Below are 25,093 nucleotides of genomic sequence, written 5' to 3' on the forward strand. Positions count from 1 at the left end.
GTTGTTTTCATTTTTCAATGACGTATATGTAGTCACCATTGAGAGATTATTTTACAAGACCGCTTTGCTTTTTACGGATTTGTCAGTAATGTTTAGTCATCATGGAGAAAACTAAGTTTTTAAAACCCCTTTTTGTCTTGTACGCAGTTTGTCAGTAACGCATACGTTTTCGTCATTAACAGAGTAATTTTTGAGGTCGCATAGTCACTGAAACAGTAATTGACCGTTATACTTTGTATTGGATTTATATCCAGAATGGAGTGAATTGCAACTTGGTTGCCATGCGGGCTCCATGTTATATACAAAAGTGACCATTGTCCACATTAACACATTTGCAAAAATTAAAAGAGTAAAAACAGACACATTCGTATGTATTAGAATTGAAGAATGAAAGCGATATTCAAATTTATATTTCGGACATGACGGGCTTTCTTGATGCGTGCATTTTTAAATGTATAGCTTATATATCACGCACGCATGAAGAAGACACGGTGTTTCATTCACGTTTGAATTACCTCCCTATGCACATACCTGAGATAATTGAATATGTTTGTGTGAGACGAAAGTTTTAAAGGGTAAATCGACGATGAATGAGTAACCTCTATTATTATGGAGAAAGAGTGTCTCAGAGAGAGAGAGACCGACCGTTTCATCAGGCAACACTACAGCGCTTGTATAGTCAGTGCTGCAACGGAACGTTTCATCAGGCAACACTACAACCCTTGTATTGTCAGAACTACAACGGAACTTTTCATCAGGCAACACTCTAATGGTACTTAGTTACTTCAGATAAACAACAGGAACAGTTAATTTAAAAAGTCATCACAATTTAACTTCAAAGTTGGTCCTATTATAAAACCAACAATTTTTGTACAACAGCATACTGTCAGACACAATGAACCCTATGTCTCAGGTCAAATGATATAAAAGTCATACTTAAACAATGAAAGAATTCCAACATCAATGCAATCTTTAATCATATTTCAAAACGATACAGCGATGTTGGATTAATTATATTTGTTAAAACCTGCAGTGATTAAGGAGTTCAATTTACTTTTCTACTTGTGCTGTCTCTCTGGACCAGTACATGTAGACAGACAGACAGATAGAAAGATAGATAGATAGATAGATGCCATCTTGGTCTGTGTATTTCATCACAGGTAATATCTAAGACGACAGCTACATGTTAACTAGTACCATCTAATATACTAACAGTGTGATAAACTTGTGCTACAGGCCTTACAATTCTTCTTTTCTGTTTCAGTGAATAACACAGGAGGCATTCAGGGACCATCAACCAACCCTTGACCCTACGAACCTATCGGCTATCGTTATTCCGGTGGTTTTCCCCACCAGCATATGTCCAGTATAATAATGTGCCTCAGGCAGGTGCCGACCCGGCCTATCCATCACCACCGGCAGCAAAATATTAGAACTTACTATCTCGTATTGACTTGTTTTCATGTTTCTTGAGACACAGGTGTAACGAACTTATTTTACTTTTTGTCATATTACACGTTACGAGAGAGAGAGAGAGAGAGAGAGAGATGTGTCATTCACTATGACACTATGAACGTTTTTCAGCAACTCTAGATTGTATGTGGTATTTACAGTTGCTACTAGTGTATTACCAATACGTGCAAAATTCAAACATTTACAATTTAGACAGTTCCCCTGCAGGAATCGTCCATTTTATTTTTATCCAAAATTGTTTCATCGTCCTAAATTTGTGTGTAATACGTAGACAGATTATATAAATTCCTTATAAATGTATTTGAAATTTAACAAGAACGTAAGTGATGTGTGCCCCTTTACTGACAATTACTTATTTTCAGTAAAGATATGTCTTATAACCCACTCTAGAAAAAAGGAGACACGATTTTATCCGACCACCTTATCATCTCAGCATAGATTCCTAATCCAAATCATCCATTTCTTAATCGTGACGTCACCAGTACCTTGATGGTGTATAAAATATAACATAATGACTCGCCGCGCCAAGACGTAAAGAAAATATACGTTATATTTCTTTTATTTGTTATTGGCGGCGGAGTGAGTGATCATTCACATTATATTGTTCTTGAATAAATGTCTGCTAAATCAAATGGGTTTTCTGAAACCCTTACCAAATTTTCAGAGAATGAGCCAATGGGGTACGTTGGCTATAGTTCCTGTCTAGAGCGGCGCGCTCTACCGGTTGTTTGTGTTAAATGCACGAATGGCAAAAGAGCCAACCTTATTGACACAAAATGATGCAATAGGGTGAGGCACAAGTTCTAACAACGTAATTAGGCACCTCGCAATATTATACCAGTATTTCAATATGACAATATAGCAGAAACTAGTAATAAAAAATGATGGGGGAGGGGATAAAAATGGCACAGTGGCAGTGTTTGCGATTTGAATACGTTTTTGAAATCACACAGTATCAATTTATATATTTGCATACATGTTGTTCTATATTTTTATTTGAACTGTCCTTTACTCAAAGCAGTAAATCCAAGCTAACAGCTAATGTCGCACTGACGGTAATTGTTTACTATACTTGAGACCGAACACGAAAAAATGCAAAGTGATTTATATCCCACCGCTGGACCAATAAGAATGTTCACATTTTTAATGAGGTTATGATCATATTTAACGAGATTCCGTTATGTCGGTGCCTAAAGCTATGCATTTAACTGGATTCAGTAAGTGGATATAAACACTCTTTCAAAGCACTGAAAGACATACTACATTGAATATCCTGTTCGAGATTGTTCCACGTGGCCATTGTTGAAGGTATAAAGAATGAATTAGTAAGAGTTTGGCCTGAAACTGCAAGTGACTATATTATATGAACATCAAATGTTATAATTTCCATCTTCGGACAGGGGGTGGGTGGGTTGGGTCATTCAGTGGGATAGTACACATTTTTTGTCCATTAATTTTGTCTCTTTCGTCTAGAATGCAACCTTTTCCAAACTGTTGTCAAAATAGAATATTGCCTACAATTGTATTTTGAAAGTTTTATTGCTATTATTGCCGCTACGAGCAGTCGTTTTTCAAATTTTACTGAATCTGTCAATAACCATTCTTTCCATTCTATATGTGCATATTTCAGAACGGCCGTGATATAAGTTAATCACAATTTAGTTAAATATTTGTCTACTAAGTTTGTCTTTTAGTTTTAGAAGGTTGACTGTTAGGACGTTATCGATATTTAAACCATCCAATATTTGATGAAAGTATCAGTCTAAGATAACGACTACAATTCACATACTTAAGAGCAATGTTGTCAACAAATTAGGGAATATTTGCTTGCTTGTTTAGTTTGTTTCGTGAGGGATTGGGTTATGGGATTGGGTTGTTATCATTAAACTTTATGAATCATTGCTTGGACCATTTATACACTTTAGTTAGATCATTAGTCCTGAGTAGTTGTATCTGAGTACAATAAGGTCATGAAAAATGCGGAGAAGAATCATTTGCACCGATATTTTTACAACGAACTAGAAAGCACATGGGTAAACCATGGCAGGTGCTTGGTTTGCATAATTATTAGACGTAGTGCTAAAGAGATAATGATTTTTGTAATAACCAAAACTTTGTTCTCATCATGCATCCAGCCAAGTAGGTATCTTACAAAACCAGGAATGTTCGCCCCAATTTCTTCTTTCCATGTCGTTAATGAAAACAATTTTTAAAAAGTCTTCTGAATACACATTCAATATTCGTGCCGAACTAATGCAAGACATATGCTGCACATATAATTGTATTAAAGATATGTGTACGTTTAATGTTAGACTCATGAAAAGAAATTAATATGACATTGCTTTTAAAGTGTTGGTGTTTCAGTTGGTGATTCACGTTTAGTGTAATCCAATCTGATATAACTTTACTACTGGAATTTCAATTGGTGATTAAGTGTTGGTGTCCTCCAAACTGATACACCTTTACTAGTGGCAATTCAATTGGTGATTCAGTGTTGGTGTAATCCAAACTGATATAACTTTACTAGTGGTATTTCAATTGGTGATTCCCCTGTGGTGTATTAATGCACACCTAATTATGGTTTCAAAAATTGATTATTGCTTACAGACTCTGTAGATCAGAGACGAATTTCCACTTTTTAATTATTAATTATATAAAAAAATTAAAGAGAAAAATATTTTTTTATATCGTTGTTTGACTTAATTAAATGTTACACATTGTCCTTACAATTGCATTTACTTTTTTTGTTTCTCTCTCTCTCTTTCTCTCTCTCTCTCTCTCTCTGTCTCTTTCTCTCTCTCTCTCTCTCTGTCTCTGTCTCTGTTTCTCTCTCTCTCTCTCTCTCTCATGCCATGAGGTATAAACCTACGTGGACAGAGATAAAAGAAATTTGAGATATAAAGGTATCTGTATGAGATGTTTCTACACCTTAGCTAATGATACAAAATGAATGTAGCCTTCCAAGATTAAATGTTCGTGCTGTGAATATTTAGACTAGAGTTGATTTTTAAATAGTAACACGTCTGAAGGTCTCCATAATGTTTTAATTATGAGTGTGCCCTGTCAAGACCCCATTGATGTATAGTCAGGCATAGTAGACGAATTTATAAGTCATTTTTTAAATGCAATAATCGAATTGGGCTTCCCTTTTCAAACAAGACAGCAACATGGTAATATTTTGTTAAAGTGTGACTTGAATTGCGATAGTTTATGTGGATGCATGTCTTTTATATATAGTTAGAAAGAATGGTTTATGCACACACATTTTAAAAGTGGTGAATATCCTCGTTGTTACTTCATTTTCAAAAGCTTTCTTGTACATTTATACAAGTATCACTTTTCATAAACTTCCTGGTACATTTATAAATGTGCATCAGCCCAAAATTACAGGTAGATCGTTCATGTCATTAACTCACAATTTGTGCAGAAAATATTCATGATTCATACGTATTCTGTCACCCAGGTTTTAGTGGTTTTTTGTTGTTGTTTGGAGACGGGTAAACATCCTAGTGTGGATAATAGTGACGTAAAACATCTCCGATTACTTGGATCTACGCGTGCGTTTGTCCAGTCTCAAATACTAGCTACACGCAAGGTTTATTATTCTCGTCTGGTTCAAAGAGCAATCGACTGTAAATATGTTTTGAAAACATAAGTTGAATGATAAGAAACCGTAACTATTCATCTCGTGTTTTTCTACAAAATCTAAAAGAAATATTAATAACATAACTACACGTACATTGTTTTATGGTCAATCCCTCCACACCCACCTCCCTCTCTCTCTCTCTCTCTCTCTCGGTTGGTCAGCAAGCATGTTACTTGTACCTTCAATAGATCTAGATACATCACTCTCTCCATCGATCGCTTTGTCGCAAGCCACTGGCTATAATCTGTGAAAATAGAGCATAGCGGAATGTTTGGTCGTGGCATGCGATGATGTATCTCGACCTGTGAAGTTACATCGGAATGGTAAACTGACCATGAGAGGGAGACATACAGATAGACAGATACTGAAAGACAAAGGGAGACAGACAGACAGATACTGAATGACAAAGGGAGACAGACAGACAGATACTGAAAGACAAAGGGAGACAGACAGATAGACAGATACTGAAAGACAAAGGGAGACAGACAGATAGACAGATACTGAAAGACAAAGGGAGACAGACAGATACTGAAAGACAAAGGGAGACAGACATGGCTACACGTACAACATTTCTAATCGTCACGAGAATGTGGTTGTTTTCATTTTTCAATGACGTATATGTAGTCACCATTGAGAGATTATTTTACAAGACCGCTTTGCTTTTTACGGATTTGTCAGTAATGTTTAGTCATCATGGAGAAAACTAAGTTTTTAAAACCCCTTTTTGTCTTGTACGCAGTTTGTCAGTAACGCATACGTTTTCGTCATTAACAGAGTAATTTTTGAGGTCGCATAGTCACTGAAACAGTAATTGACCGTTATACTTTGTATTGGATTTATATCCAGAATGGAGTGAATTGCAACTTGGTTGCCATGCGGGCTCCATGTTATATACAAAAGTGACCATTGTCCACATTAACACATTTGCAAAAATTAAAAGAGTAAAAACAGACACATTCGTATATATTAGAATTGAAGAATGAAAGCGATATTCAAATTTATATTTCGGACATGACGGGCTTTCTTGATGCGTGCATTTTTAAATGTATAGCTTATATATCACGCACGCATGAAGAAGACACGGTGTTTCATTCACGTTTGAATTACCTCCCTATGCACATACCTGAGATAATTGAATATGTTTGTGTGAGACGAAAGTTTTAAAGGGTAAATCGACGATGAATGAGTAACCTCTATTATTATGGAGAAAGAGTGTCTCAGAGAGAGAGAGAGAGAGAGAGAGAGAGAACTACGAGGGTTCAGAGACCTGCCATTTCATGGGGATACACTTTTGACATGTATACAAAATTCAAGTTTATTAACCAAATTGACAAGTGCGTGTAAAATCACCAAATTTCTTTCTATTTGTATAACAAGGAATCAGTCAACGAAATATGTGTTATTATTTGGTGAATTTTGTTATTTCTTCTCCACAGTAACAAAATACAATGATTACGATTTGAGATATGCCCTATTATTAATTTTAGAGTCGATATTTGATTAAAGTGAGTGAAAAACGAATATTTTTCATCGAGTGGGTAAGAAACTCATTAATTTCACGAGTGCGAACTTAATTTTTTCAACCACGAAATTTATTCGCTAGCAATATGTATAACAAATTGAAGTAGCATATTTCTTACTGGATCCCGCGTGATGTCAGCGAGCGTTTGTTTATGTTCTGCTGTGTTTTGTAATTATTCCTTCAGAAAATGTTAACTGTAAGGTGATTCTCCTTCACAATTCATAAAAGTAGCACATTAAATAAAAAGAGAATTTGCGCCTTCCTGCAGTTGAAGTCGGTTCGTCTTTAATGTAAAGTGATCATACTTGCATATCAAGCGTATCCTTTCTCATTGGTATGTTCATTACAGTATGGACCATAGACTTACCACCAGTCTGCCTGTGCGTCTTCTCCTAATTTGGCATATTCCAGTCTCGTGAATAACTAGAATATTCTTATTGGGTGTCTGGTCAATGAGAGTTTGAAGCTGGTCGTAGCACGCATCCACATCCTTATCATCATGGTTAGATGCTACGGCATAAACCTTTATGATTGTGATGTTGAAGGAACATGCACTCTCAAACGGATGTACAATAAATCAGACTTTTCTACTAGACCGTTATACATGGGATGGTATGGTGTCGTGTTCTTTTGTTTTATGGATAACAGCCTACTAACTTCACCCATGAGGTCGGAAGTGAATTGGGCTCCGCAAGCCGTTAAAGGTTCTTTCGGCACTCCTACCATACTGAATATATCCACTAGCGCTTCGGCTGCCCTCTCTGTTTCGATACTAGGCAGTACTACGGTTTCAGGGTACCTGGTAGCATAATCCACGAGTGTAAGGATATACCTATTTTTCTTATCGGTTATAGATTTTATGGACCATACAATATCCATCGCCATTCGTTTGAAAGGTGTGTCGATCAAGGGCATTTGGCCTAGGGGAACTCGTGAAACTCTCTCCTTTGACACAATTTTCTGACATTCTGACATTTGTCACGCGAGAATCCTTCAACTGATTCGGGGACGATTAACTTCCGAAATGCACATTTTTCCCGCTGAGATTGCGCTCGCGTTCCAACGGATAGATTGGGGGGGGGGGGTGTTGAAAATCCTCCATTGTCGGCAGACGAGAAGCTTCAACGTTGCCGATTGTCAAGTGGTAAATTGGATTATCCATTCATAGTGCATGAACTGTTCCGGTCAAGAAAACAGTTTCAATCTTGACTCTTGAAACAGGTACGCGATCGATCGTCCGATCGAGTAGCATGCAGGGTGTCTCTATCCTCAGCATTTGGTTATCCTTCACGAGACTACGTTCGATAACCACACCTGTGCAACCGGTATCACGTACAACTGTGCCCCCCCCCCCCAACGTTAACAGTACTCCAGGAATCCGCGCTTCCGGAAATATACACGTACCGAATAAAGGAATATAGTCATGAATAGATCTATCGGAACCGTTCTTGTTATGTATTAATACAGCTGCCTTAAGTATTGGACCTTTTCTTTTAGGACAATTTGCTTTTACATGACCGCATTCGTTACATTTATAGCATTGTACACCTTGACGTATCGTTTCTCTATCATATTTACCTATCTCAGTTGGTTTCACTGGCTTCTCTGGGAGTCGATCCCTTAGACTGATTCCCAGACTTATCTTTCGAAACCACGTTTTGAGTTCCACCATGTGCCTCGTCGAAACGATCTGCTTGCTGAGTCATGTCTTGAACATCTGTGAACGCTTTTTCCTTAAGAAATTGGTTCAAATCCCGCATTACTATACTTAATAACTGATCTCTGAGCAAGAAATCCACTAAACCCTCAAACGTCTTGTTCACCTTAGCACATTCAATCTATTATAGCGATAAATTGCCAAAAGTTTTCTACCTTCTCAGATTTAATATATCTAAACTTGTTCCGGAAACCTTGCTTTGTCCATTCATATCGTTTTAGTAGTGCTTCCTTTAGAGCGTCGTAGTTAAACACCTCGCTACTAGGAAGTCGAGAGTATACGTCGAACGACTTACCGTTTAACAAAGCACTGAGATGAAGAGCCCAATCATCTCGCTTCCATTTGTGATTATCGGCAAACCGCTCGAACCGTTGAAGATAATTATCCATGTTATCTTTTTCATCGTCAAAGAAATGTAATTTAGGGCCTTTTAGTTTGCTAGAGGCAGAACAGGTAACACTTAAAATCTATAAATACATGCTACTAAATTAAACTCTTAATAGCGACTTGCAACATTTCAAAAGTTTACAACTTTTCGAATTGGTAAAGGCACCATTTCACGCTACGACATTAAAAACTGAATATACTTCACATATCAACTAAAACAACAAATGTAACACTTACCCCTATGGCTGTAGAACGAAAATGGAGAATGTATACTCCTTCACAAGATCCAAAAGACCCGTGTGTCAATAAGAGAATAAACTTGCCTTAAATCTAACGGACAATAAGTATTAATAAGGGTAAAATACCCGTGCATACCGTGCTTTTGTGTCTCTCGCCGCAGCGATCTACGGCGATCTACGACGAGATACATGCTGGTTTAGTCACTTAACTAGAAAAACAATTATACACCCTAAGCAACGTTGTAAATTCCGTGTCCTTCATCCGCTGATCTCACTCTAAAATTCTTGCAGCGAATCGCGCAGAGTCCATCATACAAATTGATATTATTAATAGTATTTATGTTTATCCAACAGCAGCAACAGAAAGACACAATAAAAAAGGGTTCCTGGATGTGGTTAAAGATTGTATTCATGTATCTAAAACTCGGTTAAATCCGACGATTTTACTGGCAGGGCTAGTGTTGGATTAATGAGAATAGACTGTACCCTGTACTCTCTTATCGATAGATATTTCATATAACCAAGACAGTCTCGTCGAGTCACAACATTTTTTCTTTTGAAAAACATGAGATCAACCAAACTGTCTGGCAATCCTTTTAGACTGTGAAACATCTGCAATACAATTATCTGCATCTTAGCGTTATAATGCCGTTCTTGTCAGATAGGGGGAATTCTGATAAACGGGGGAAAAAACTGTACCGCTTTATTCCTTTCTTTACGGTCTTATTTTCTTTTCATCTAGGAAACACCCAAAATCATTTGCAATATCGGTAATTTTTTACATCACCAATTTCTAAAACGATTAAAGGCAGGTCATGTGAACATCCGGAACGACTCCTTGTCCGTCCCATGTAGTGCTTTATTTATCATCCTTGCAACGAAGATATCCATTTTCCACAGTCGCTCAGTATGCAAACAACTGATTTCGATATTTTGTTTCATCCCTCAAAACAAATAAAAGTTCACTAGGTAAGATCCATGCCGTCAAGACATACATTTGTTCTACTCCAGTGGTTCCCAACCTTTTCGATTACACGGATCCCTTTTTAAGCTTAAAAATTTCGTTGATCTCCGCATGCTAACTGTTGTACTTTTAGTGTGTGTGTGTGTGTGTGTGTGTGTGTGTGTGTGTTTAAGATTGTTAACGTCTTCTTACTAATTTTTCAGTCATATCGCTACGATGTCTGCAGTTTGCCAGTTTATAGTGATGTCTAACACAGGGGCATCATGCCCCAGACATGGAGCATGACGTCCCAATCAGTCACATTATACTGACACCAGGCCAACCAGTCCTAACGCTAGCCTTTTAATATTGAGCGTCAAAGGAGTCCGTTGCTAGCACCATTTATAAGTCTTTGGTATATGTATGATCAGCGGGCTTTAGACATTCCGGATCGGAGGCGGCCGCTCTAACCACTAGGCCACCGGAACGGTCATTGTACTATTAGGCTCCGAAGCTATGTGAAAACTATTAAATTCACTGACCCGGTATAATAACCCTGCGCTCTCTACCACGACGAGGGTATGGTCTGCTGCCCACAGGTTGGGAACCACTGGTCTACGATATTCAAGAATATTTTGCAACATCAGCATTAAAATATTATTGGAAAAATATAACATCCACATGGAAGCAGTGTTTAAAAAAATCTTACATGACTAGCAAAATGTATAACTTCTTAAGCCGGGTTCCAAGTAATTGTGCGCAGCGTATTTTATTTTGGGTAAGATATATATTGTATAGATGTAAGATAAACGATCACAAAATTAATACGAGGATATAATATTGATTTTGCGTTGATGTTTCAAGTGCGCAGGACGGAAGGCTTTACAAAGTTTAATTGAATAAATAGCACATCAGAAAAACGTACATCTCCCTATGCGCTCGACTGACGGTGATAGGTTGTCATAGCGTAAATGTGATTGTGTATGTAAACCTGTGTTAAAACAGGTGTTTATTTCTTTCAGGTAAACTGTATGATGTTACTGGAGAGCGAGGGAGTGGAAACGTCGTGTTGATTGTATTTATTCTTGGATAACCATCAAAATGTTGAAGTTTTACTTTATTATAGCTTGTACGCTTTCTCTTGAAGGTAGGTATATTACGTGTGTGTGTGTGTGTGTGTGTGTGTGTGTGTGTGTGTGTGTGTGTGTTTGTGTGTGTCTTTATTTTGTACAAAGAAATATACATCAGAGGTTATATTTACACTTATTTTCCTCTTTAGATTAATTAATGACCTACTGGAGATTGAGATCTGTAGATGATGCAACACAGTCAGTATAAGAAATGTATAGACGAAGTGGAATCAAAAATAATTCCGATATTGAATACTGGGGAAAACATAACAGAAGAACAATAAATAAAGACACAAAATACATGTTGATATGTACATCAAATAAACACAGTAGACAAACACAATAAACCAATGAAGATAGGTCTAGGTCTCTCTCTCTCTCTCTGTATATATATATATATATATATATATATATATATATATATATATATATATATATATATATATATATATATATATGTATGTATGTATGTATGTATGTATGTATGTATATGCAAATTTCATTCATCTAAGATGGCATTGTATATCCTATTAAAGAATAATAAAATGGTATCAAGTCAAAAGAAAAACAATTTTTACTGTCACAGTTTGCAGATGACACTGTTTTAGTTCTTGATAGTTCCAAAAAAAAATAATGATTACATTATATTCAAACCATTTCCTATAGACAATTGGTACCTTGTTCACCCTTATAACTGAGTTCATCCATACCCTTGTTTTCTTAACATCTGTCCAATTTTCTATAGGAAATGGTTTGAATATAATGTAATCTATATTGGTGATTTGCTTACAAATCAGGGAACTATCATTGACATTGATAGCTGTAAAGCTAGATATGGTCTCAATATGAATTGTACTGCATTTCAATGGATAATTCAGTGTGTAAAGTCATTTTGTAAAACGTTAGATAAAACATTACTGGTATGACCATTTATCCCTTTCCATTTAGAAACCTTATTTTATAACAATAACGGATGTACAGACTATTACAATTTACTTTTAGAAAAGGATGTTAACCTGACTGGTGAAGAGAAATGGAACAGCAGTTCCAACCTGTATATGGAAATAAAGCTTGAGATATATGCTAACGTTTTTAAATTAAAAAGAAACTCAAAATTACAATGGTTTTAATTTTGTGTTACTCTTTTCAGTTTACCAATGAATTCTTTTCTGTATCAAATAAAATTGTCCAATAATGATTAATGTACTTTTTATTTTTAAAAACATTCAACTGAAACAATATTTGCATTTCGTTTGGGAATATACTGTGATAATCAAGTTGTGAAATGATGCATCCCATTGGATTCAGAATGAAGTGAATATAGATAATGTACCAAGTGCAACAACTGTTGTATATTGGAAGATACAAATCCAGATGGAATATATGAACAACCTTTTTAGTTTTGTTTCCATTTAGCCAAATTCTACATAAGTATATGTAAAATGAAAGAGGATAAGCCAAGATTAGATGATTTGAAAGTTTTTATCTAAAAGACCGATATAATCTGCAAAAATATATTGCAGTCACATTTGAAAGGAAATAAGTATCTAAGATTGGTGTTTAATAGCATCATAGTATAGTGTACAGTATGTCAACCTAGACGCTGTATATTTGTAATTGTCTTAAAAGAGATTGTGCACTATATGAATGTGAGCATGTCAACCTAGACGCTGCATATTTGTAATTGTCTTAAAAGAGATTGTGCACTATATGAATGTGAGCATGTCAACCTAGACGCTGCATATTTGTAATTGTCTTAAAAGAGATTGTGCACTATATGAATGTGAGCACATGTTATTGCAGATGTGTGTGTGTGTGTGTGTGTGTTATTTCTCCACTATATTTAATGGTAGATGTAAGGTGACCTAGGGATGGTTCCCCGACCCAAAGGTCAACATATTATGGGGACTATGAAAAAAGTCTAGTGCAGTTATCCTGACAATACGTCCTCTGTCGAATAAAGGAAAGGTCAATATCAATTCATTATAATTTAATGGGTGGATATACTTTAACTTTCTGTAGGTATAGATGTTTTTCAATAATTCCAATTTTTAAAAAGGTTCTGTTTTGATCATGCATAGAGATTGCACAAAACCTCGGGAACAACATTAACAGAAGGGTGTTGAAATAGATGAACTACGCAATGATAGGTAATCGCCGTCGTTCCCGGATCAAACGTTCCTGAGCCGACAATTTCCGTATTACCGTGGACGTGAAATTCTTTTTCATGAATCGACATGTTAAAAAACAAAACAGTTCGTGTCTGCAATGACTGGGGGGAAAAAACCTTAATTATATCCAATGAAAGTGTGATGTTCTCTAAATCATGTTTTTTAAGGTTAATTTCTCTGTTTACCAATGATTGTAAAAGCCGTCTTGTTGGTAAGACGACAATGATCAGTGTATTAGTTCCACTGAATCAACCACTACTATTCGGAAATAACTGCAATAAAGTCTCCCAAAGGGCCTCCCACTGATGTCTAAATAACTCTAACTATCTCGAACTTCGAATAAAGCCGTCCGTACACTTTGGATTTTATCGATCTTCGAATAAGGCCGTATGAACTCTTTCGATTTTATCGAAATTAGAATAAGGTCGTAAGTTTGCTTTGGATTCTAAATCTTATTACCATTAAACTGAACAAAGTTCTTTCATTCAGAGGAATCAAAACTGAAATAATTTAAACAAAGGCTCTTGAAATCACATTTCCCCATTTTCAAAAACGAATTCTAATTTTTCCCAAAGTTATTACCTTTCATTCCCTCAGATGGTCCTATTACATAGAAAATAATATGTGTCCACTTTGTACTTCAGGAAAATAAATACTCATTATAATCGTGTTCACCAAACATTAGTTAATGCCATTAATCCCTACACGGGTCTGACAAGTATAGATCTACAGCTTTGGTGGCACATTGACCTAAGATTGATATTTGATGCTTCCGAAATATATTTTGTACCGTCAATGCATATATATATATATATATATATATATATATATATATATATATATATATATATATATATATATATATATTCAGTGATCAGTGCTTCCTTTCCAGCCATACCGGTGGAGGCTGCCGAATTTTGTCAGTACGGCTACAGTTCCTATTTTGGTAACTACTACTCAACATACTGTGAATATGGGTGTTGTGGCAGTAAATACAGCAGTTACAATGACGTCTGCTGTGTGTAAGTAATAAATATTGGTTAAATAATTGATTGATTGATTGATTGATTGATTGACTGATTTTTGTCATGAAGTAAGGCATTTATTTGGTTTCAACCAGGCCACGAGAGATCAAATAGTTGTTACATGGGCAAAGTAGAGAATGAGAAAGTTTTTCTTTAATCCAATACGACAAACATTGGCATGTACCTGTTCATATAGTACAAAATCAAGCACTATGTGATGACATGTTCGTATCAATTTAGTAAAACAGGAAGCAATAGAAAAGGAAACTAGCACAAATATCCTCAGTGTTTGCAACTAGTGCACGGCATTACTCCTAATAAACACATGAAACACCCGTGCTCATCCACTCATCCCAGTGAGAACGTCATGCAAAATTTATTTAGCTTCTGACAGCTTAGGTACCATTAAGAACTGTCCGACTGTAGAACGAATCTGGTAAATCACTGTATATACAGTGTTTTGACGAAATAAACTTTTCACTGTTAAGGGAAACGGGCACTCGCTACATCTACTTTTGTCAGTTGTTGTTGATGTAGGGTTTTAACGCCATTTTCAGTACATGATAGACTATACATGGTGGCCAGTATCACTGGTGGAGGAAGAATCCGGAAAATCCCGGGAAAGAACCACCGATCCACGAGAAGCTGCTGGCAAACTTTCTCACGTACCCACACTGGTCAAGCCCGAGACTCGAACCCACGCAGACAGACGTGAGACGGCAGTGATCCAATACTGTGAGCGCATTAGACAACTCGGCCATTCGGGGCCCTTATTTTTGCCAGTAAAAAGCAGTAGTTGAACAAAACATATATGTTCCGAAAACAATTCCTACCAATCGGTCTTTTCATTCCAGCCAAAATCTTGCCGGTGTCATAGCCGGAGCAGTGATTGGGAGTCTAGTCGGGCTTGCTATCCTGATTGGCCTCATCGTATTCTGTTGTGTTGCAGCAAACAATGCAAAACGACGTACAGGTACCGTGATCCAACCGCCGAACCCTGCCACACATACGTTTCTTGGTAAGTAATTTTTATAATTAAGTAATTACTAGTCATAAATGGAAAAATGATAGTAGCAAGAACAATATTGATATGGATTGAAATAAAATCGCTGTTAAAACAATTTTATGCTTCATTGAAATCAAATTGCAGTCGAATCAATTGTGTGCTGTATTGAAATCAGTATATTAGCTATCGTGAGATAAATCAGTATATTAGACATCGTGAAATAAATCAGTATATTAGATATCGTGAGATAAATCAGTATATTAGATATCGTGAGATAAATCAGTATATTAGATATCGTGAGATAAATCGTCTGCTACAGATCTATAAAAACATTTTTTTTTTTGTAGCGGAACAAATTATCTGCCTTTTTCATGTTCACGATTTAATTATGGATATCACTCAACTAGTGCAATTAATACCTAACGTAATACGTGGAGATCCAATCTTTAGCAATTAATACCGAATATAATACTTGGAGAACCAGCCTTTAGACATTAATACCGAATTTAATACTTGGAGAACCAGCCTTTAGAAATTAATACCGAACTTAATACTTGGAGATCCAATCTTTAGCAATTAACAACGAATAAAATACTTTGAGACCCAACGTTTAGAAATTAATATCGAACTTAATACTTTGGCAGCCAGCATATTGCAATTAATAGCGAATTTAAAGAATGGGATATCCAGCCTTTAGTTAGAATTTCATTGTGCAATTTTTTAGTTTCAAAATTGTTTGACTATCTTATAAATACTCTGATCTATATTCAGATTCTTCTATTTGCGCTTGCGTGGATTATATGACTTTCAGCCAGATAAACGTATCCTGTTTTTGTCCATTAAAGTTGTCACAGGTGTTGTAGAGAATTGGGGAATTCTATACCTCTTGTTGCTGTTTTCTAAATTTCTACTTTTTGGGGATGGGTGTGAGGATGCTCTCTTTTACCATAATAGATTTACTACAAGTTAAGAACGTCTTTGGAATAATACCGTTGTGTTTCAATTGGTTATCCACAGTACAAGTCACAATAAATAAATGAAACAATGATCACTTGAAAAATTGCAATCACAAGAAGAACATTACAGTTTTTGAAATATTCGTTTATCCTCCACAGGTAATGAACTGAAACATAAATCACACATAAATAGTTATTGATTACTTACTACTCTTGAATGAAAATATTACAATGACAGGAGGAAGCAATAGTTATTCCTTCGGAACATCCACAAATCCATACTTTGCTGAATGCTTACAAGATCACTGGTGGCGCATTGATACCATGTACGTTTTAGGGTGACTTAGACATTCGACGGTATTATGGTTGTACGTCTAGCAGCTCTCTCCCTTGCAGACTAACGACAAACGATTAACTGTCCAAGCTTTAAAAGGTAAATTTACAATTCGTCTTAGAAATTCTTTGTTCTGAAGGATACGGTTTGTTGATGTGCAACAACGTCACTGTCACAAAAAGTCGCGTCTTTTTTCAAGGCACCAACTTCAATGGTAGGTTAAAACACATTCTCATGTCATTGCTCCACCTATGAGTGCTATGGCGGAGCGATTTTTATCATGCATGAAACAATCCATTAGAGGGCAAATAATCCTTTGTTATTTCTGAAAACGAACAAGAACGAATTAAAACGATTTCTAAACGTTTGATATAAAGGATCAACACCTCTTCTATTTGGAGGACATGAAAACATCAACATATTTCCCAAATAAATAAACACTCTTGAATTTGATGCATCTCTACAGCAAATTGCGAATGGTTAATTAGCATGACTGAAGGAGAACATTCCTTCCATATTTTCAAAACCACATTAAAGAGCTGGCATATATACAATAGTCCAATGCGCCTTCTAACTGGAGTGCAATGGACAAAACTTAAAAACGGGATGTGATATTTAACTAAATGAAAATGTTGCTTTTGCCGACGCTTAAGTCGTTGTAACACACTTGTGACGCATACAATGGGCATCAAGACAACGAGTGTTGTCAACTGAAGAGCTTAAATGATTGTAACGCACTTTTACTGAGACCGTAGAAGGAAGTACGTCCGTGGATCTACTTTTCAGGTACCATTATTCACCTGCTCTCATCGACTTGAAAATCGCGACAGTCATTGTTTATCCAGTTCAATTATGTGATAAATAGAGTACGATGACTACTAGATACATAATTTTCTTACTGCTGTAGTATAATTGGCTTTATGAATTTTAGTTCAACATCTGCCACCCAACTTTGAATATTTTTATTACGTATACATTATTCATACTCTACATCAAACATGGCTGTTCACTTCCTACAGACATTATAAATATTTGGAGACCAACTCTCGTCCCATTTACAGCACACACACACACACACACACACACACACACCATCTCCTTTCCCGATAAATGCTATAAATAGAAAAATCGCATACAAGAAGGATTCACCAATTAGGATGGCATATGGATGTTAGAGATACAACTCCTCCGACACTGTCTAAATCACGTTAAAGAGTTATTGTACATACAGCGGTGTATTACATGTTATGATTGGGTACCACTGAAGAAAAGTAAAACAGCTGACGATGGATCTTTTCAACGTTAAAAAAGTTCAACCTAATTTGTGTAAACTTGTGAATGAAATCCTGTCTACACATATGGCAAACAAGGTTCATTGCGATCAGGATGTTGTCGTTACAATCTTTATTATCATTTAACCGTACTTGATAAGGTTGCGGGATTTTCCGACGCTTTGTTTGACGTAACAATTAGCTAAAGACTATTTCAACAACCATGACGTGAAATTCAACGCTTAATTCACACCGGTTACATTGTTACGTTTCTCATCTAATATGTTAAACCAACATTGACTCAACTAAGAAGAGAAAGAGCTCGACTTCATTTAACAACGACGCTCTTGTCCGCCCAAGACCTCCCGGATTCAAACGATCGTTAGATGTAAAAAGCAAAGGTGTATTTCTAAATGACCCCAGGAATTCACAAATGCCAGAGATTTAAATATTCCTCTTGGAGATTATTACCATGATTGTTTCACGGTTCAACAAGTAAAAAACAGTTTGAAGTTTGAAAACTTATAGCAACTGAACAACGTCAACCTGATGAGCAATTATTCTCCTTCATCACAATATTGATAAAAGAACAATGATAGATCCTCAGACTTACCTACGCAACGAAACAACAGAAGCGGAACATCTGCGAGATAAATTCGCCAAGTTAACCACGCTGCTTGTAAAATACAAAATCTTGTATTGACGGAATCGCCTCGGCAACGACCGTTGTACATGATAATGCAGTAATCTTGACTCCATTAGATAGTATAGGCTCAACAATCAGAAGTTTTATCATCAGTAACGACGTGCATGGATGCGCTGGTAGGATTATCTCATTATGGCTACGTTTGCAAATGCTAATCTATTCATAACTTCTCCCGGCGGCAAAAAGCAATCTCAATACAATTACAAAGCTCTACTTAGTGGGTATTGAAGATAAAGCGATTCCTATGGCTGGGTTTGACATTGTGTTGTCTGAAATTGAAAACTACCATCATCTCCGATCACAGATTGGGAACCTAGGGAAGGGGTCGTGGATTTACAGGCAGTAAATATCGCAGCAGTATCCTTTTAAAGCATGCAAGGTACATAAATGCCAAGAAAACATACAGACCTTACAAATCATACATCGCTTGCGTATTTTCATTCCTGAAAAAGAAGTCCAATAAATGTATGGTATCAGCTCAGCTGGATTGTATCAGATATGGAATGCTGTGAAATACGTAAAACCATCTGGTATCAATCAGAAAGATATGCAGTCTATAACTGAGAATATTAAGTCCATAAAAAACATCTGGTGTCGACCAAAAATCTTTCCAAACCCATAAGTGAGCGGATTCAGTCAGTGACGCTTGGATTTGATGATATGATCTAAAACTATCAAATCATGATTAAAGAATATCATGAATAAAAGACAATATTTAGAGCCATTACATATGCTGGTTACACTCGCTACAGTTTCAGCAGTATGCGTACATTGTACTTGAAAACCCGGAGTATTTCATATAACAATGATATGGAAAAGAGATCAAATAGATAGCAGACGACGTTGTAATTGAAATCCAGGAAGAAATGGAATTGGAAGAGTGTAATTCTGGTCGTGGCAGATTCACACTTACCCGAGAACAAGGATGTTCTACCTAGACAGACAGAATGATATATATATATATGGTTGGATGGGTGAATTCATAATATATTTTTGGTCTATGCCCTTCATCGTGAATAATATATATCACAATAGCTACACATTAACTAGTATGATCTGCTATCTTAACAGTGTTAACTTTGTACAACAGACCTAACAATTACTTCTTTCCATTTCAGTGAATAACACGACAGTAACTCAAGGACCATCAACCATCCCTGGACCCTATGGTCCTGTCAGTTATGGTTATCCCGTTGGTTTTCCGCCACCAGCATATTCCCAGTATAATAATGTGCCTCAGGGAGGCACCGACCCGGCCTATCCACCACCACCACCGGCAGCGAAATATTAGGAGTTACGGTCTGCTTTAGGCTTGTTATCAGTTTCTTGAGAATGACACTATTAATATTTTGGTCAGATCACACCTGAGAGAGAGAGAGAGAGAGAGAGAGAGAGAGAGAGAGAGAGAGAAAGAGAGAGAGAGAGAGAGAGAGAGAGAGAGAGAGAGAGTCATTCACCTTGACAATCGGAATGTTGTCCAGCAAAACTAGATTTTACTTGTTTTACCGATATTTCCAAAACTCAAACAGGGAGGCACCGACACGGTCTATCCACCACTACCGCCGGTAGCGAACTATTATTCTCCTTTAGGCTTGTTATCAGTTTCTTGAGACAGCCACTATTGTTATTTTGGTCAGATTACACCAGAGAGAGAGAGAGACAGAGACAGAGAGAGAGAGGGGGAGAGCTTGTGTCATTCACCTTGACGACTGGAATGTTGTCCAGCAAAACTAGATTTTATTTTGTACGTGCTGATGCTGCTAACGTTTTACCGATATTTCAAAAACTCAAACATTTCCAACTTAGAATCATCTGCTTGTCAACCAAAATAACTTATTCATCCTGGGTTTGTGCGTTGTACATGAATAAATTTGATAAATTTCTTATAAATGCTATTGTACATTAAGAAGAAAGTGAGTGATGTATGCACTTTTACTTACAATTATTTTTCTTCTTCAATAAAGCTGTTTTTATAAACTACGCCAGAAAAAGGAGTTACGATTGTATCCGGCGACCTCATCATTGTTACACATCAACAAATAAAAAGATTTGGAATGAAATATTCCACATTTCAAACACAATTGTCTTTCAAACTTGTTTAAAATATTTCATATTTATAATACATTTTTCTGTCAAACTTATTTATTTTATTCCAGATTAAAGCAACTGATCGAACATATTTCAAATTTAATAGAGCGTTTTCTCTTAAAATATTAAACATTAAAACACTATTGTTTCTCAAATCCCGGTAAGATAATCCAGATTTAAAAATCCAATGTCTCTCAAATCTTAAAAATATTCTAGATTAATACACCGCTGTATCTCAAATTCTTTTAAAAATATTCCAGATCAAAAACAAAATTGTCTCTCTGATCCATTTAAAAATTAAAGATTTCAAACACCATTATCTCAAACTCGCATACGATGTTGCGGTATAAAATCACCATTGTCTCTCAAACTTATTTAAAGTATTTCCAATTAAAAACACGACTGTATCTCAAACTCATTTAAAATATTTCAGATTTGAAAGAGCACAGTCTCTCAAACTGATTGAATTATTTCAGGTTTAAAAGAACATTGTCTCTCAAAATATTAAACATTAAAACATCATTGTCTCTTACACCCACGTAACATAATACAGATTTAAAACATCATTGTCTCTCAAAACCCAGGTAAGATAATCCAGATTTAAAACACCATTGTCTCTCAAACCCAGGTAAAATATTCCAGATTTAAAACACCATTGTCTCTCAAACCCAGGTAAGATAATCCATATTTAAAACACCATTGTCTCTCAAAACCCAGGTAAAATATTCCAGATTTAAAACACTATTGTCTTTCAAACCCAGATAAGATAATCCATATTTAAAACACCATTGTCTCTCAAACCCAGGTAAAATATTCCAGATTTAAAACACTATTGTCTTTCAAACCAGGTAAGATATTCCAGATTTAAAACACCATTGTCTCTCAAACCCAGGTAAGATAAACCAGATTTATTACACCATTATCTTTCAAAACCCAGGTAAGATACTCCAGATTTAAAACACCATTGTCTCTCGAATCATCAAAATAGTTAAGATTTAATACACCGTTGGGTCTCAAATTCTTTTAAAATATTCCAGATCAAAAATACTGTTGTCTCTTAATATCATTTAAAAGATTCAAAATTTCAAACATCCTTATCTCAAAGTCGCTTAATATATTGCGGATTAAAAAGACATTTGCCCCTCTAACTGATTTCAAATGTTTCGATTAAAAACACCATTGTCTTTCAACCTCATTTAAAATATTTCAGATTTTGAGAGATCATAGTCTCTGAAACACATTAAAAATAATCAACATTAAATCATAATTGTCCGTCAAATTTGTGTGAGATATGAAGATTAAAAGCACCATTGTCTTTCAATCGTTATAATATTTCAAATCAAAGACAGAATTTTCTCTCATATCCATTTCACATAATACAGATTTGAAACATCGTCTCTCAAATTCATTTAAAATATTTCCAATTCAAAACACCATTGTCTCAAAATTTCAATCAAACATCCCAGATCAAATACACCATTGCCTGTCAAACTCGTTTAATATATTTCCAATTAAAACACCATTGTCTCTAAATTTCAATCAAACATCCCAGATAAAAAAACACCTTTGCCTGTCAAACTCGTTTAATATATTCTCAATTAAAACACCATTGCCTGTCAAACTCGTTTAATATATTTCCAATTAAAACACCTTTGCCTGTCAAACTCGTTTAATATATTCTCAATTAAAATGATCATTGTCTCAACTTCATTAAATATACACCAGATTAAAATCACCGTGCTCACTAGAACCATCTTAACATTTCAGATTTCTCTATTTCTCTTTTTCAATTCGCTTGATTTTTCTGAACACTTTTTCAAAGTTTAATATCATCTTAAGATCTTCTTACCCACGTTAGGCACTCTGAATATTGATGTAAATTTCGTTTTTCGTCATTTACTGGGACTTGCCTCCATTTTTAAACGATATAAGTCTTCAGCCATTATCACACTCAAACAGTAAGAGATCGTGAAGGTGACACCCATCATTGTTTTAAGATTTTTGATAAAAATTCGTTACATTTTAAACCGCGGCATGCTCTTAAATTAAATGGACTAGAGTGCAAAAGAATGTAATATTTAACTAGAGTGCATATGGATGTAATATTTAACTTGACGACGACATAACTACTTCGTTTCGTTTACAGACCTCCTAATTAAAATGTCTTGTATACTTTAGAACCAGAAGACTCCATACGCATTTTGTAGTAACAGGTAATTCTGACTATCAAAAAGACATACCAGTGGGTTTGGGATTCCCTGACATATACAATTCATACAACATGTAAGTAGTGAATGGGGATACCCTAGGGGCAATGGGACTTAACATTAAAAACATGAGAGTTGTACCCTGGGGACTATGTAAAATTTAACATTAGTGGAAAAATGTTTGTACCCTAGGGACAATGGGAATTAACATTGGGGAATAGTTCGTGGGACTGTCTAGGGACAAGGGGAATTTAACATGGGGGAATAGATCGTGGGACTGTCTAGGGACAAGGGGAAATTTAACATGGGAATAAATTGTGGGACTGTCTAGGGACAAGGGAAATTAACATGGGAAATTGAAACAGAGAGGGTTTCTATTTTTTTTATTTAAAAAAAAATAAAAAACAATGGGCTAGGCAATTGAAAGTCAAGATCTTTTCGAGAGATTGGAGTGGCCCTGGAAAGGGCCTTTGGGTTTCTTCTTCTTCTTCTAACTCCTCCACTTCTTCTTCTTCTAACTGCTCCACTTCTTCAACCATCTTCTCACTTTTGCCACTATTCCTGTCTCCTTCTTTTTCTCCTTTTCTGGCATCCAGTCAGGATGGCCCAAGGCTCTGAACTTTTCCTGGACTTTGATCCAATTTTGATTGAGCCTCTCAAACTCTGTCTGTTTCTTTTTGTTTTCCTGATCTTTTCTTTCTTTACACCATATCTCTTTAATCTTCTCTACTTCTTCCTCCATCACTTTTCTCATCAGATCTTACCCTTTCTTCATCTTGTCCAACCCCCATTTTACATTCCTCCACTCTGTCCAGTACAATATCTTTTCTAGGAAGCACCGGACTTGGATGACATGATCCAGTGCTTCCTTCAAACTTCCCACTCTGACATAAGGTGGGTCAATGAAGCCTCTTGACTTACTGACTTCTTCTTCTATCATCCCTGCTATGAGATCTCTGGCTGCCTTTAGACGTTGAACTTGACTGGTTACCAAGTCTTTCATATCTCCATACCTCCATTCATTTTCTATTTTTTCCACCACATATTCTACATCCATTATCCAAAAATAGATGTCTCTCAATAGATTAAATAAAACTGATACTTGAGTTATTTTGTCTCGGTTATTCCGTAGAATGGTGCGAACGACGAACCTTGTGGGTTCTTATACGAAAAGCGCGGACGTGAAGGAAAACATCCCCCTAAAAACCCAAAAGTTAGTTAGTTAGTTGGATTATAGTGGTTTTCGTTCTTTTGAACATGTACCACTTTTTTATTCACGCACTGCGTGATTTTTAATTACTCCTGGGGGAAGGAAAAGGAGCCTCATCCCCCAGGCTTTTATGTACTCAAAGAGTACTTTTTAATTTAGCCACTCAGGTGTAGGACTAACTAGTCCTTAACAACCTGACTGAAAGGCTAATAGACATGAGTGGGAATAGTCACACCACACACTCGTGTTTCTTAGTTGGATTGAAATGCCCCAGGTGTCAAACCAAGCAGTATGTGACTCCCGCCACGATTGGTCGGCAGCGATGACGTCACATTAGGACACCCGGTCTTGTGGCATTGACGAAGTGGCCCGCTTTTTTGATATCATCAATTGCCTTTCCCAGTCCGATATTCCGGTAGACAGAGCCTTCCTTTTTTCCACTCTGTTTAGGTGGTGCAGGTTCATCAGCTTCATCGCCGCTGGATGATGATACTTCCAGGGCCGCTGCCAGCGTGGAAGTTTCAAATTCTTCAGTGTCGTCTGCCAACATTGCCTGGATTTGGCTGAGTATGTTAGTAGAAATAGCTGTGGAAGCTTGATTTAAAAGTTCAGCCAGATGTTGTTTTAAGAGACAAGGAGACGGTTAGGAGTATTTTTTTTTTTATTTTTTATTTTTTATTTTTTTTTTTTCGTTTTCTTTTTTTTTTTTTATTCATCAATTCCTTATTTATTTTGATTCCCTATCTTATTGGTTTGGAATGAAAACTTGTTTTTATGGTTTTTTGTATGTTATTATGGAGTCCTGTTTTAATTAATTCCTATTTTCCTATTTTAATTTTTTGTGGCCTTAATTGGTTTTTATTATTCGGGGTATGAACGGCTGTGTCAGTTTGTGAACCTACGAGACCTAGCAGGCCGTCATAATTCCCAAACAGTGATTTTGTAATATTCGTCCTTAACTGGTTTTTATTATTCGGGCTATGAACGGCTGTGTCAGTCTGTGAACCCACGAGACCGAGCCGGCCGTCATAATTCCCAAACAGTGATTTGTTATATTTTTAA

The 25,093-nt window shown here is 36.1% G+C and overlaps 1 protein-coding gene and 1 long non-coding RNA gene across 3 annotated transcripts in view; one reads left to right on the top strand and one right to left on the bottom strand.

Annotated features, from left to right (window-relative positions):
* LOC149788572 (uncharacterized) overlaps positions 1-8,969 on the bottom strand; it is a 78,623-nt gene extending 69,654 nt beyond the window's left edge. For both annotated transcript variants that reach the window (XR_016424170.1, XR_016424169.1), the window contains exon 1: positions 8,220-8,969. This is a non-coding gene — a long non-coding RNA (uncharacterized LOC149788572). The remainder of the gene's footprint in view (positions 1-8,219) is intronic.
* Positions 8,970-10,866: 1,897 nt separating this feature from the next.
* Positions 10,867-20,607, top strand: LOC149788574 (uncharacterized). The gene is made up of 4 exons (XM_089974615.1): positions 10,867-11,074; positions 14,121-14,250; positions 15,108-15,271; positions 19,645-20,607. Exons 1-4 carry the CDS (start codon positions 11,029-11,031, stop codon positions 19,815-19,817), a joined length of 513 nt encoding a protein of 170 aa, XP_089830741.1. The 5' UTR covers positions 10,867-11,028; the 3' UTR covers positions 19,818-20,607.
* Positions 20,608-25,093: the final 4,486 nt, after the last annotated feature.

Source organism: Sinohyriopsis cumingii, chromosome 11 (genome assembly GCF_028554795.1).
Source record: "Sinohyriopsis cumingii isolate HCF-2022 chromosome 11, ASM2855479v2, whole genome shotgun sequence".
In the NCBI taxonomy this organism is placed as follows: domain Eukaryota; kingdom Metazoa; phylum Mollusca; class Bivalvia; order Unionida; family Unionidae; genus Sinohyriopsis; species Sinohyriopsis cumingii.